Genomic DNA, 14,777 nt, shown 5'->3' with positions numbered 1-14,777 from the left:
GAAGATTTATGACAGCTCTGTCTATTCTGGCCAAGTGAGGAGTGTTAGCCTTTGTTTAGCCCACAGCCAGAGCACTTTCCATAGTCTTTGAGCCTTCAGACTTCCAGCAGTGTAGAACTTGCTTACATCTAACTTCTGATAAAGAAAACAAAAGATACATGCTTCTCCTGCAGTTTTTATTCGTGGTAATGTAATACATTCTTGCTGCAGAGGTTACTAGGTTCGACAGTTTGTATAATTCTATCTTCAGTAGCCCTTGTGATATTAATGTCTTTTTGGGGTGATTTGTTTTTTGCTACCAACATCTTTATTAGCTTAAAATACTCTTCCACCCTGCGTTTTTCCCTGGCTCTGAGGGGATGCAATTCTGGAAGAGGAAATCTGTATGTTTATTTGAAAGGTGGCAAGTAGGAAGTGAATTCTAAATCTGGAATTCTAAATCCATGTATAAATGCTCTCCCTAGAGAATTTCTACATCAGTTTCTAATATGTGTAATTTGCACAGCTCTGCAGTTTTTGCTAATGTTGTCAAAGACAAACAGTTAAACACATACGTGGGGAAACAATTCTCACTTCTCCAGACTCAATCTAAATTTATTGTCTTTTCTCTCCACTTTCTAGTCTCAGCTTCCCTAGTTTTATTCTCCATGTATTACACTTCGTCCCTTCTGGTTCCACCTTTGTTGAGGTGGAAGTTGGCACATTTTTTGCTTCCAGTGCTCCTACATGGGTTCTTCATGGGCTGTAGTAATGTCAGAATTGTCCCTGCTCTGACTTGGATCCTCCACGGACTACAGTTGTCTCAAACTGTACTCTGCCATGGGACATACTTAGCCAGCCACATCCCCAGCATTGTGCACCTCCACATCTTCTTTTCTTCTTCCTCTTCTCCAGACGTATATTTTCATACATCTTGCACGTTTCCTTTTGTACATACTCACCTCTCCTGTTCGTTTTTATTTTTGTTTATCTCTTCATACATCTCCTGCCTCTAGTGGCTATTGTCCTTTCTGAAATGTTTGAACAAAAGTGGCATAAGCTCCTCTGACTGAAGTTTTGGCATGTGATAGATTTCATCAATTTTGGAGATGGCTAGAATTAACATTGCACAGGGCTGTTCATGTCGTCCTCTTGCACAGACAGCCTTGCAGCTATTTACTATTGAAGAAGAGTAGTGTGTTGCCGGACTGCTTGGTTTATATAATTTCTTGACTTCGATATAATCACAACAATCCTAATCCTAGTCTGTAACTTTTATTATACCGAGTTAAGAATCCATTAAAGTTTAATTGTGCAAGGGTGACGTTAGCCAGTGCCTGGAGCTTTTCCATATGTTCAAGCTGTTTTATAGCCCAATTCGGATCCTTTAAAATTTGTCTGCTTAAAATTTTTCATATCCACTCCTTTCAATGCTAGTAATTCCTATCTCTTCCATTCATTCATTTCCCGTTGCCCCATAAAAGGTCCTTTTGATATATATACATTTCCCTTCTTGTTTCTTTGTGGATAAAACAAGATGTTCAAAACCTCTTTTCCACTCATTTCCCACATCTGAAGTATGTCGATTTGTCCCAAAATTCTGGGTAAGCCAATGTCTGTGGGATTTATGCATTTTGATACATTGGCTAAACACAGTCCCATGAACAGTGAAAAATCTGCAGCCTTTCTTATTTTTTGATAAGGGAATTTTAGAATATGTTGCAAGATCACTGAAAAAAAATCATTGATTTATATTTACAACTCCATTTTCAGTTGACATAAATACATTACCTGCAGATTTTCAAATGGAACATATATGGTTGCAATCATATATTCAACTAAGAAATCCGATCATGTCTCTTTACCAGACTTATCTAAGACCTCTCCTACCAGAGAGAAATATCCCTCACTTCACAATCATACCTTATTCACATCACTTTTTTGGCAGTACACACACACATTTGTGAAAAATTGTTGTCAAGGATGAAGTACAGAAAGTCAAATTCCATAAAAAATCTCTGACAAACAACTTGAGAACTCACTGTGAGTTGCAACCACTTCAGTTGAACCAGACATCAATGAATTTCCTTCACAAAGTAAGATCAAATATCCCACTGGTTTTCTGTTTTTGTTGCTCTCTCTTTTTTATTGTTTTAATAAAATATTAAAAATTAAAATAAAGAATAATTAAAAATTTTAAATAAATTTTGTTACTTACATACTGTAACTATATATTATATTTTACAAGGCTGCTCAGAATGGAATGCCTCCTATTTTATTATGTTGGCCCATGATGTCCAAGGCGGATGTCGGTGGTATGGCTTTCCCAATAATATTCTGTTACATTTTGTTGCTGTCTGTCAGATAGCAGCAGAGCAGCAGCCTGACAAAATACTGTCTAACATAAAGGTGTGTCACTGAGTTCTTTCATGCAGGAAAAATGGCACCCACTGACATTCATGGCCCACTGACAGCTTGTTCACTGTTGATAGAGACCAAGCAGTGAATGTGAACATAGTGAGGTACTGGGTGGTACATTCAGCAGTGGCAACAGTGACAGTAGATCACCTCTGCTGGAGCAGGTTTTGACAAGTGAGGCATGCAGGTTCTTGTACATCACTGATGAAAATGCATAGCAAATAGTGATGAAAATGTTGTGAAATAATATTCTGTAGCTGAAAATTTGTTTTATTAAAGGGAGTTGTGTTCCTTGTATCTTCTGCAGTTTCCATGAAAATAAATAGGAGACATTATTTTCAGAGCAGCCCAAGATGTTTCCTATTCATTCAGTGCAGCCCACTGTCCAGCCCAAAGGTTGGACATCCATGGATTAAGATCTGTAAATGTAAAATGCTTTTCTGTCCCTTCCTGTGCTTTGGTTGTGTTTCACGAAGTGGTTTAACTGTAGTCAAGGATATTTACATTATTCTCTTTCTGAAACAGATTGTATTAGTAACTCAGCCAGTCCTTGCCTGAAAGATTCAATGGTAAATTTCTGGCATAGAATTCTTCCTTACATTCATTTTTTGCAGGGCTGAATTAACAAGGTTTTATAACAAAAACTTTTTTTTGTGTGTGTGTGTACGGAATATTAAACTCAATAGAAATTACATCTTTTTTCACTGCTTGCCTTCTTGATGTCTGTGATGTCCTAGCATACGTTCTCACCAAACATTTCTCATAGAAATGAAATGTTTTTTAACAGTTATAGATAAACTTCATGCAAGCAATTGTTTGCTTCTCATTTTATCCCTGCTCCATTCCTCAAACAGTTGCAGCCATATAGGATGTCTCACAGCCTTGTAAATCCCACTTCCGATTTTAATTGAGGTACTGTATCACTAGTGTGGCCACTAGAGATGTATCAGTTTGCAGAGCCTGCTCTTTCTGCCATGTTTCCTGCCTTGAACAAACCTACAGTTCAGATATATAACTATTGGTTTTGTTTCTGCTCTTTATTCCTCAATCACACGCTTGCTTCGAAGAACATAAGCAAATCTGGTTATCTGATCAGATTTGATACATGGAACCTGCATAGTCTGCCTCTTATCTAGATGTCCACTCCCAATTCTGTGGATTAATCTTTCTACATCTGTTTACTTCTGAAGTTGCCAGAAGCTCATCCTTCTCTGCATCTCTTCCACATTTATAAATCCTGGACCTCAGTCTTCTGCAGTTTCTTGCCCTCATTCCAAGCAATTTCAAGTTATTGCAAAACTTCATTTCATTACACTTTTCTTTCATGTTGCTGTTAATACCATTTCCCTCATTTGTCACTGACTGCCTTTTCTTTGCCTCCCTGCACTGTCCTCTCATTCTCTCACATTGAAAATAAAGCTATTTATTCTCTTGGCTCTGAAAGCTCTAGTCTCCCTGTGTCATCTCTTAAAATTGAGATGTAAAACCTTCTAACTGTCTTCAGCCTGCAATGACTACTTGTTCTGTATTCAGATGTGGATTTTTTTCATTTCTTCCAGGCAGTACTCTACCTTCTTCCCACGATCTTTCAAAAAACTAAGCATCTTTTTTTTTTTTTTTGGCCTGTCACCCAGAACCTGAAAGTGTTTTAATTCACTGTATCATTTCACACCGCTAAATTTCATGTAACTATTTTTGCTTATTTTCTTGTACTTCGAATCACAGAATGACGGAATCATTATTTAAATTAGAAGATATCTCTTGAGAGATTCTTCTACTACAGCAAATTTCTCAGGACAGTGTCCAGTTGGGTTTTGAGTATCTTCGAGGATGGAGACAGTCTCTCTGAGCAACCTGCTTTGGTGTTACCAATTACTCTCACCATAAAACAAAGGTTTTTTTATCTTATGTTCAGATAGAATTTCATGCATTTCATTTTGTGCTCACTGTCTTGTCCTGTTACTGGGCAGTATTGAAAGGGGAGTGTGTCCCTCTTCTTCTTTCCCACCTGTCAGGCATTTCTATTCAATGATAAAATTACCCCTGAGTCTTGTCTGTCTTGTGTAAAGATGCTTCAGTGCTTTAACCATTTTTTGTGAACCTTTGCTGAACTCACTCTAGTATGTCTATGTCTTTCTTGTGCTGGACATAATAATCCAAATCATGTAAGCAGTGCTGAGAAAGGGGGAATAAGTGGATCACCTCCATTGACCTGCTGACAATGCACTTCCTAACATAGCCTTGAGAAATGTGCTCTTACAGCCTTCTCAGCTGTAAGAGCACATTTCTACCTCACATTCAGTTTGGTGTCAACTGGGACACCCAGGTCCTTTTCTTCAAAGCAGCTTTCCAGATCATCCATTCCCAGCATATACTGATAGGTGGATGGTTAAACTGGATGATCTTGTAGGTCTTTTCCAACCTTGGTGATTCTACGATTTTATGATGCAGGGATTACTTTTTCCCTTGGTGTAGAAATTTACATTTCCCTTTGTTGAACTTCAGGATATTCCTGTTGACCCATACCTTCAGTCTGTCAATAGCTGTCTGAATGTCAACTCAGCCATTTGTTTTATCAACCAATCTCACAAGTTTTGTATCATCTGCACTTTCTGAGAGTGCATTCTGTCCTGTTGTCCAGGTCATTAAAGATGATGTTGAACAATGTCAGCCCCAGTACATCTCTAGAGACTTTGCTTTAATGGGACTTGATGCCACTGTTCAAAATCTTCTGGGCCCAATTGTAGAGTTTCTAGTTCACCTCCTTCAACTTACCTATGCTTCCTCAGCTTGTCAATAAAGATATTATGGAAAATAGGGTCAAATGCCTTACTAAAGTAAAGTACACAATCTCTACAGCTCTCCAGTCATCCAATAAGCTAGTGATCTTGTAGAAGCTATCAGGTTGGATTACAATGATTTGCCATTTGTAAATCCATGTGAACTTCTTCCAACCTCATTCTTGTCCTTTGTATGTCTGAAAATTGGTTCTAGTATTAGATGCTTCATCACTTCTAGGTACTGAAGTGGCTGACTGGCCTGTTGTTTCCCGTTTATTCCTTCTTAGCTTTCTGAATGATTGAAAGTGTGTGGCTTTCTTTTTACTTTTCTGTTTCTAGTGGTGATTTTGATCCATGTCTACAGCTTCTACATGCAGTGGTAGTAAAAGTATTAAGAAAAACGTTTGATTCTACTTTCTTATTGATAATTTTAAGCTAAATAGATGCAAGGTGAGAGGCAGAATTTGTAGCCGGAAGTTCAGCTCCTAAAACTCAGACCTCTACCATGCGAATTAATCAGTACATTTCTAAAATCACCACACTGCCAATCGTTATAGATAGAACTGTTTTTAAAAAAAATCTCTAAATTTGCATTTGCATTCTTTCCCTATTTCAGGCCGAAATGAGCTGATTGCCCGTTATATTAAGTTGAGAACAGGGAAAACACGCACAAGGAAACAGGTAAGTGTAAGGTATTCCACTTAAACTTTAGGTGCTTAGGACCGCTATGCATGCTGTGAGGACATAAAAGAAATTCCTTGCTACTCACTTGCTATTGGTTTCTAGCTTTCCTAGAAAGAGGTTACTTTTTAATAAGAATGGTAGGAAGTCAGAAGAATTTTATAAAATGACTATAGTACTTAAATCTCTCATCCACCTAATGACACACAATTTTTCTGCTGTTAAATAGTGTGGGCTTTTATTTGTTTTGTTTACTAATGAACATTTTAGCTAACATAAATTACAGGGTTTTCTTCAGAACAGACATACAGACAGCAATGGTGATTTTGAAAACACATGGCAGGTGGTATGAAAAATACATCTCTGTGATTTGGGAATGACAATACAGCCTATTCTGGACAAAGCCCTAGCAAACCTGGACATACTTTGGGTAGAGGACTGAAAGGACTGGATTCCTTCCAACCTAATTTTTTCTATGATGCATTTCAGCTCAGATTCTGAAGTTCTAAGAGTCAATATATGGTGGCTGAGGTCATATAACATTTTCCCAAGGGTAGGGCAAGATAGAAAGAGGTCAAAACTCTCAATCCTCAGGTTTATGGGTGCGTTCTTCAGTTTCGCAGAAGATCTCTGGCTTTATAAAACCACTTGAATGGTAAAAGACCTTCATTGGCCTGTCTCTGTTGATCCTCCACTTCACTTAATCACAGTTACTTTTAGCCACAACTCCTCTCCACCCATCAACTGAAATAACTCCCTATTGCACAAGGTGCCTAAAGTAAACTTTACTTCTGCAAGCAGCTACCAAATACTTATCAGGATTGAAGATTAATTTTGTCTTTCAATGCAGGTATCTAGTCACATCCAGGTCCTGGCAAGGCGGAAAGCCAGAGAGATCCAAGCCAAGCTCAAGGTACAATGGATATCCTTTATCATATCATATATTCCTTGAGTCTTCTGTTCTTTCATCCTCTCTGTCTTAGAAAAGCTGGGGAGAAGAAGAAAAAAAAAGAAAAAAAAGTGAGATTAGCCACTTGTATGGGAACTGCTGAATCATGGCCTGAACCTCTGATTGATCACCTGAGGCGAGCAATAAATCAGCCTTGGGAGCACAGGTGAAGGCAATTCACCTGTGCTGCCGGAAGGGGTGGAGCTTGGCTCCACATCTTGTAGACCCCATTTAAGAGCTTCCCAGTGGGGAAGAATCTCTTTCTGGAGATTCCTCTTTTTGGAGTTTTTCAGTGAGCCCAGGACGAGGGTAAGTATTCTTTTCGGTGTAATAACCTGCCTAACCAAGCTCTCTTGTATGTTTCTTAATTATAACACTTGTATATTCATTGATTACATACCACTGAACTTTGGTAAACTGGGAAGATAATGCTACTTTCCAGGAAGTGCTGTCCAAACACTTGTATTGTTGGAGTTCTGTGACATCTAAGGCAATTCTATTTAAGGAATAAAGAAACAGTAAGTTTTGTTTTAATGTGTCAGATTTCTACTTCTGCTTTATACTGCTGTCTATCAAGTTTGAGCCTCTCTGGGACTTGAGGGCATGGGAAATGTGTTCAACTGAGGAGGTGGAGCTTATTCTTACAAATTTTGACCTGTAATCATTCCCCAGTGTTTTCTGTGCCTTGGCAAGGGTAACTTTACAGGTACTGGTGCACTAGTTCTACTTGTGGTTGTGCCTGGGAAGGATCTGAGTTAGTATAACCACTGGAAGGAAGCTGCAAAACCACCTGTCATCTTCTCAAGTAAAGCGGTACCAGCTGAACAGACTTTGCACTCTGATTAATTCAGACCTGATTTAAAGAGTCCTGGGCTTATCTTCCTCTTTAATAGAAGAAAAATGGTTGACTTCTGTCTAGCTGCATAAGTAAATCTGTGTTTTCCTTTCTATAGTCCTTGTTATAAATCATTGAGACAGCCAAGGAAGGAAGATTCATGCTGGCCTTCCTGATTTGATGTGGCAGTAAGTGATCTGAAGAGAAGCACATTTGCTTCTCTGATTTTTCATGCTTCAGATGACAATGAGGTTCTTGATATCTCAGTCCAGTCGTAAGACTGGGATGATCAATTCTATCTGAGAATAACATTCCTGATAGTCATGACTATCAAGTAAACAGCTGTTAGTATGTGATTCCTCTTCACTGTCTGGACAGCTTCTTGCTGGGCTACACTCACTCACTGTGAGTGACACTGGCACTTAGTGCTGCAGTGTACGCATCTCTAGCATGAGCAGTGATTACTTCTAATTGTCATGAATGCACACTATCCTCCTTCCACCACCAGTTCCAGATCAATTTTACAAACTGGTGTTGTGTCTATAATTTGCCTGTTGTGTTTCCAGGTGTTCTGATAACAAGAAGAAACCACAAATTACAATTAATTCTGTGCTTCTAGGTAGTGCTGCCTAAGTTTTAAGACTGTGGTACTGTTCAGTGGAGAGGCAAGTTAAAGTGAGCAGGAAACAACAGCCCAGGTTGTTAAAGATTTACTGCTGCGTGTATCTGTAACCTTGATTCCATCATTTGTATGTCACAGCTCTGGGATTTGGCATGATTGAAAAGCCAGTCAGATAAGCCTGTTTGCACTTAGCATTTAAGGCTGGCAGTCTTCGTTCTCAGGGAATGAAGGTGTTTTCAGGGAGCAGCATGGAGCCATTGCTTATTCTCCTTTTACACTACCTCTGTCATGCTGAGAGCTCTCCCATCTACATTCAGTGAACTGTTCACCAGTACCAGAGTGTTTCTTTTTGCCTGCAGAGGCAAGTCTGTAGCACTACTTCAACTCATTCACTTCTTTGCTTTCTCTAGTCATTTTTGTAAAAAAAAATAAAAAAAAAAAAAAAAAAAAAATCACAAAAGACTACTTCCCTTCTTCCAATTTTGGCTGATAGCTGAGTGTTCTTCCATCACTGTTCATTTTTCATTCTGAGTATACTTTCTCATACTTACATAGTAGGGATCTGAGCATCTACATACTGACTTTTCAAAGCAATTAGTCTAATACTAATTTCTTCCACACAAATTGAGGTCTCTTCTTTAAATGTGCACTGTGTCTTTTGTAGATAGATGTGGGGAAGTAGGGTAAAAGATCAAAGAAAACTCTGTTCTCAGATGTCAGTTAGTTTTCTATGTCCTGGGTGGCTAATAGATACTGTACTAAAGAAAAAGAAAAGAAATTTGTGTTTTTGTTATTATTTATTCCAATGCATTTTGAGAGGAATAAAACAAAAGAAAAAAAACTGCAAGTGTTTGGTTAAAAAAAACTTTTTTCTTTTGTACTGGAAATACAGATACAAATGAATACAGAACTGTTAGCTGAAAAAGAATAGAGATGTCTCTACCAAAAACATGCTGTTTTCCAACATTCTGTCAGGCATTTAAACAAAGCAGAAAAAACAAAACAAGACTTTGGTAGATAAAAGCTTTTCCCTTCTTAATTGCCTTATTATAATTAAACTTTCTTAAAAAAATCCACAAGTAATTTTAGTTCTTCCCCCGACAACACAGGTAGACAAATATGACTTTTCCAGTGAAAAGGTAAGGAGAGCTAAAGGTAGCCTTAAAATGTTGCAGGTAATCTCTGAAGTATCATTTACACTGTAGTCTGAAAAAATTTTCTCTTAGCTTTAGAGAAACTTAGAAATTCAGTCAGTTATTAAAATGCTTCCCTTCCATGCACTTGAATGATACAGAAGTCACAGATACAAAAAAAACAAAAACAAAAACAAAAAACAAAAAAAACCAAACAACAACAAACAAACCCATAAGTTATGCTCATTCCTCCATTTCATTTCAAAGCTATCATTCTTGAGCTTTTGTTTTGCTACCTCAAAACAAATTTTTATATTATATCCATCAATATCCCTGTGATTTGACCTTTAGAAAACCTTAGAGGGGAGGGGATAGCGAGAGTGGAGACCCAAGAGCGAGAACTTGGTGCAGTTACTAAAATAAATGAGCTCGTGTCTTTGAGAATTCCTGAAGAGAACAAGAATGTCTTTCAGCAGCTTCTCCAAGCCATGAATTCACCTCTGGCATTGCCATTGTAATTATGATGTCACAGATAAAAGCAGAATGTCTAAAGAATAAAGATTACTTTTATGGGACTGTGGTACGAAAGGAAGAATATGTGGAAGTACTTACAGTTGTCCATTTATTTCTTTGACTTCTTTGTAGAAGAATCAAAGAATGCTCTTTGTTTTCAACATACATCAGCTCCCTTTTTTGTTGCAACTCCACAGTCTTGCTAAAATACAAAACAATGTTCATGCATATGTTCTTGCCCTAGGATTTCTTGTTTCCCCAAGGATAATTGTTGCCAGGGATGATCAATACTACCTGAGAATAACATTCCTGATCTGAGATAGTCTTTTTACAATGATGATGACAAGCTCAGTTTGTGTTGACAATGAGCTTGTTTTTAGAATTCTATTGAGAATCAAGGGTCTTTCCATTAACTATCCTTACCAGTAATTTAAACGGGAGTGAATTAGAGTCCTAATTTCCATGGGAAAACATTTTAGCTGTGGGGTTTAAGAACCTTCAGACAGAAAGGAGAAGCACTTAGTCTCTAAACAAATGATCCCATACTTACTTTCAGGAAGTAAGATTAGCTACATCTGAAGGTATAGTAATGATTAAGAGTCCTAAGCTTTGAAGAGTTCTTAAGATATTAATTGGTGAGTCTGCTGCTCAGGTTTTCAGAGATGCTTGTTCCCTATGAAGGAGCTGGTGAGAATCCATTAGATCAGGCAACATATTTATTATTATAATTGTTCTGTCTTTTCTCTTTCTACTCTTACCCATAGGATCAGACAGCTAAAGATAAAGCTATGCAGAGTATGGCTACAATGTCATCTGCCCAGATTATCTCTGCAACTCCCTTCCATAGTAAAATGGCCTTGCCAGGTCTCCCACGATCAGCCTATCCTGCTGTTTCAGGGGTGAGTGAACCCATGTGTTAGAGTTGAGCTAATGACACTTGAATCTTTAGAGTGTCAAGAGCTCCCAAAAGGTGTTTTCTTTGTACAGCAAATGTTTAATATGGCTTCAACACTGTCTGATTCTTTGGTCACATTGATATAAAACAGTGGTGTTTCATTATATGCTTTTCTAAAAATGACACAAGTGAGAGAACAATCATATCCTTAGGATTTTCAGCTGCCTGAAATATTTTAAGGTGTCTGTATCCTTTTTTTCAGTCCACAGAGCAGTTTGGACCTGATCCTGACCCTTTGTCAAACTCATTATTCCCATGCTCATCCTGTGTGCTTAGATCACAAATTGATAGCTCTTACACACAACTTTTAACACAAAGGGCCTGTCAGCATTCCCTGTCCTTTATGTTGAGCCTAGTGAGATTTGATCACCATTGATTTCTCCCAAAATACTTCTGTGGAGTTCTGGAAAAAAGTGGCCCATTGAAGAGGGGGAGCATTTCTAAAGCTTTGGAGACAGGTGCAAGAATGCATACATGCTATTTTACATTTAAAAATACTATTGTGTCATTTGCTTTTACTACTATTACTGTGTAGAAAATATTCTCCAAGGATTAAACCAGGAAAGCAGAAAGAGAAACTGCAGCTTAATCATACCTTTAAGTCTGAGCTTGCAGTTTTTTCTTCAGACAGGGGCAAGTCTGGCTTTTTTTCCTCAATATTAAGAGTAATCACCTTTACCTCTGTGTTGTTTTCTTGCAGTTTTGGCAAGGAGCTTTGCCAAGCCAAGCTGGATCTTTGCAAGAGTGAGTATTCCTTTGTCTGAACAGGTGCTTCCTATGTGTTCCTTGAGGAATGACATTAGCTATTTCAAGATTTTTGAAATGTTAATGTAATCCTTGTTCTTAGACAGATTCCCTGACTGTGGATCTGAGACCTAAGGACTGACATTCTTCTAAGGCTGAAGATAAATTTAGAGTCGCAAGGCATTCTTAAATGAATAAAATCCCATGCCTTCATATGGTATCTTTAGTATGGATTGCATCCCTTTAACGTGCCCCACAACTCAGACAGCCTAATGTGGGTTATTTTAATGTGTGCCCTGGTGGGCACACAAACAGATAAATATATAATTGCATATACATGCAAATATACACTGGCCCCCACAAAAGAACACAGACTTAGCACTCATAAATACAAACAGCACCAACAACCTCATTCTGTATCCCTCTCTGGATGATGTTGGTGAAGGTGTGTTAAGGGAATATAAACACACTGTGTATCCATCCAGTGTCTGGGTTTGTGCACTCTATCTAGTAGCTATCCCTGGATCCACTGTCTCCCCCTTTGCAGCACCTCAGCACCTGAACTCTTGAGGCTGCAGTTTCACTCTATTTGCTGGTGTAGGTCCCTCACGCACGCAGATAAATGCACGTGCATGTGAACACAGGGAATATTTTTGGTAGCTGAGATATATAACTAAGATATATAGTCCACCCAGTAGATGGTCCTGGATCTTCACCCTTCCCCAGTTTGCCACCCACAAAGATAAACACATACAAACCTGGCTTTCAGTCACTCTTCAGACTTCACAGTCTTTATGTCAGTTGGTCTGGATCTCTTTGCCCAACTCAAATTAGCCTCCTCAAGGTGCCTCGCCCCTGAAGACATACAGCTGGCTCCGAAGTCATCTATTTGCTGGCTAGTCTAGCTTGATATTCAATAGTGAGCACTCTCTTAATTGCTGTAGTTTCTGACACTACAGAAACATGGGCCCCTGTAACCCATAAGTTGGTCCTGTGAATGGCACTTAGACCTCCACAGGCACTACAGAATACTACAGATAAGGAGAGACCCTTATCCAGGAAATTAATTAGAACTAGAACTTAATATGAAGACAGTACAGACTGTAATGGTAATGTGCAGGACATGGGCAGATAAATGTACTAATCTTTTAATATGCAACATGTATCTTTTATCCCTGTACTTACCCTAAATGTAGACAAAATAAATCTTTTGCAATTGCCAAATGCTCTTTCATTTTATCTCAATGTGTCCCATACCATCTAGACATGAGTCCCTTCAGTTTGTAAGGTAGTTGATTTGTAAACCCCAACTGACTTGCTGAGTTGGATTCCTACCTAGCTAATGAGGCTGGTGGCTCCCTGACAACCTGGATTGATCAAATCAGGGATTTTATTTCTATGACTCTATTATTGGGGTTCCCCCTTTCTCAGTGCAGAGACAAGAGGTTGGCTGATGGTTCTCCAGTAATGGCCCTGGATGTAGCTATGTCAGAATATTATTTAGGTCACTCTGCCTTCTCTTGTTCCACTGTGCTATCTTAAGTGTGTGGAGACAAACTTTTTATTACGTAACCTAGCAGGATATGTTCTGTGAGGAAATTTAAGACAACTTAAGGACAAGTGGCTTGAAGGATTATACTTTTCACTCCAGCTATGTGTTCTTGCTCTCTTCTTGTTCTGTTGCTGGTGTTTGTAAGGCAGGTCAGGGAACAGAAACTATAAGCTGTCTTGTGGGGAAAAGTGGTTCATAGAATACTGGAAGCTGTTCTGGGAGAAATGAAAAGTGTTTATTTAAATCACCTAATCTGTACAAACTGTTGATCAAATGTATTTTCCTTTTCCTCTTCCCTCCTTCTCTCCCTCAACTATCTTTGCATACTCTATAGTGTGAAACCTTTTTCTCAACAACCCTATGTTCTACAGCCTTCACTGCCATTACCTGGTAAGAAATACAGTTACTTCTTTCAAATTATGTGTTAACTTCAAATATAGCTAACACTTAAGTTATTTTTAAAAGGATTTTTGCCTACTGAAACATTCCAGCAGATACAAAATTAATTTCATATAGTTTCCCTTTATTTTTAGTAATTATTTTTAGTTTACATCCTTATATCAAAGAGCTCAAACAGTTTATTTTAAAAAAAAACAAACAAAACAACATTTAGTCCTTATCTTTGTTGTTTGTTTTGGGGTTTCTTTTCCTCCTAATTGGGAATGAAAATCAAGTTTATATTTGTCTGTTGTTCTTCCACCATGCTGTTTGCATTAGAACATTGTATTCCATCGTAACAGTTGCCTTTCCAATTCCTCATTAAGTGGAATAATAAATGTATTTTCTTCTCAGTTTCCCCACTTTGAGGAGTTGATTAATCATGTTGATGGTGATGCTTCATTCTCTGATACTAAGCCAACTTATTTCACTGCTCACTTAGGGAATTCCAGGTCTTCTTAAAGTCGCATGTTTTCTGTGAAGTCAAAACCGGGTAGGTTATCTTCTTCATCAGCTGGTACAACTCCAACAGTTGCTGGCTTAGCAGAATGTGACTGAGAAGCCATTTACAGCACAGGTGGAGTGAGAAACATATGAATGGTATTTTGCATGATGAGTGAAGTTAGAAGAAAATGTTATAAGTGAGATTTGACAACAGGATCTTTATTGGAGAGCTATTACAACTTACCTGTTTCTAAATTTTGGTATATAAATCTTGTATGATTAGGATTTGACTCTCCCACTGGCCTCCCACCTTCATCATCAGGACCAGCTTGGCAAGGACGAAGGGTTGCTAGCTCCAAACTTTGGATGTTAGAGTTCTCAGCGTTCTTGGAACAGCAAGATCAAGACACGGTAAGATACACTTTTGATTTCCACTCCTCATTTATCTTTGGCATTCAGGTAGCTCCTGCTCATTGTGAATATATGCTATATGTGTATGAAAATACTTGCTTCTTTTCTCTACTGAGAATAGGAAGGCACCTTTGGGAAACAAAGAACCCAGTTAAAACAGATCCTTTTCTTAAAGGACAGAATTGCTTACAGCAGTATAGCCAGTTACGTGCCATGTCCTTCTGGCCTCCCTTTCCAGGGTCATGAGACAGTGGTACAGTCCCTGTAGGGCTATTCTAGCTACCCTGTTCAGCCTAGGAGGATAGATCCAGAATCAAGTGATG

General features: G+C 38.4%; 1 protein-coding gene across 8 annotated transcripts in view; it reads left to right on the top strand.

The window, feature by feature from the left end:
• TEAD4 (TEA domain transcription factor 4) overlaps positions 1-14,777 on the top strand; it is a 79,488-nt gene that overhangs the window by 30,349 nt on the left and 34,362 nt on the right. For 5 of the 8 annotated variants that reach the window (XM_019617656.2, XM_019617652.2, XM_031555570.1 and 2 more), the window contains exons 3-8: positions 5,794-5,858; positions 6,709-6,771; positions 10,675-10,809; positions 11,566-11,609; positions 13,496-13,551; positions 14,327-14,454. In XM_019617656.2, the coding sequence (XP_019473201.1) occupies positions 5,794-5,858; positions 6,709-6,771; positions 10,675-10,809; positions 11,566-11,609; positions 13,496-13,551; positions 14,327-14,454 (491 nt within the window). The remainder of the gene's footprint in view (positions 1-5,793; positions 5,859-6,708; positions 6,772-10,674; positions 10,810-11,565; positions 11,610-13,495; positions 13,552-14,326; positions 14,455-14,777) is intronic. The other 3 variants (XM_019617646.2, XM_019617645.2, XM_019617654.2) reach the window with 2 other exon arrangements.

This window comes from Meleagris gallopavo, chromosome 1 (assembly GCF_000146605.3).
Source record: "Meleagris gallopavo isolate NT-WF06-2002-E0010 breed Aviagen turkey brand Nicholas breeding stock chromosome 1, Turkey_5.1, whole genome shotgun sequence".
NCBI classification, from domain to species: domain Eukaryota; kingdom Metazoa; phylum Chordata; class Aves; order Galliformes; family Phasianidae; genus Meleagris; species Meleagris gallopavo.
This window is presented reverse-complemented; position numbering and strand designations above follow the sequence as displayed.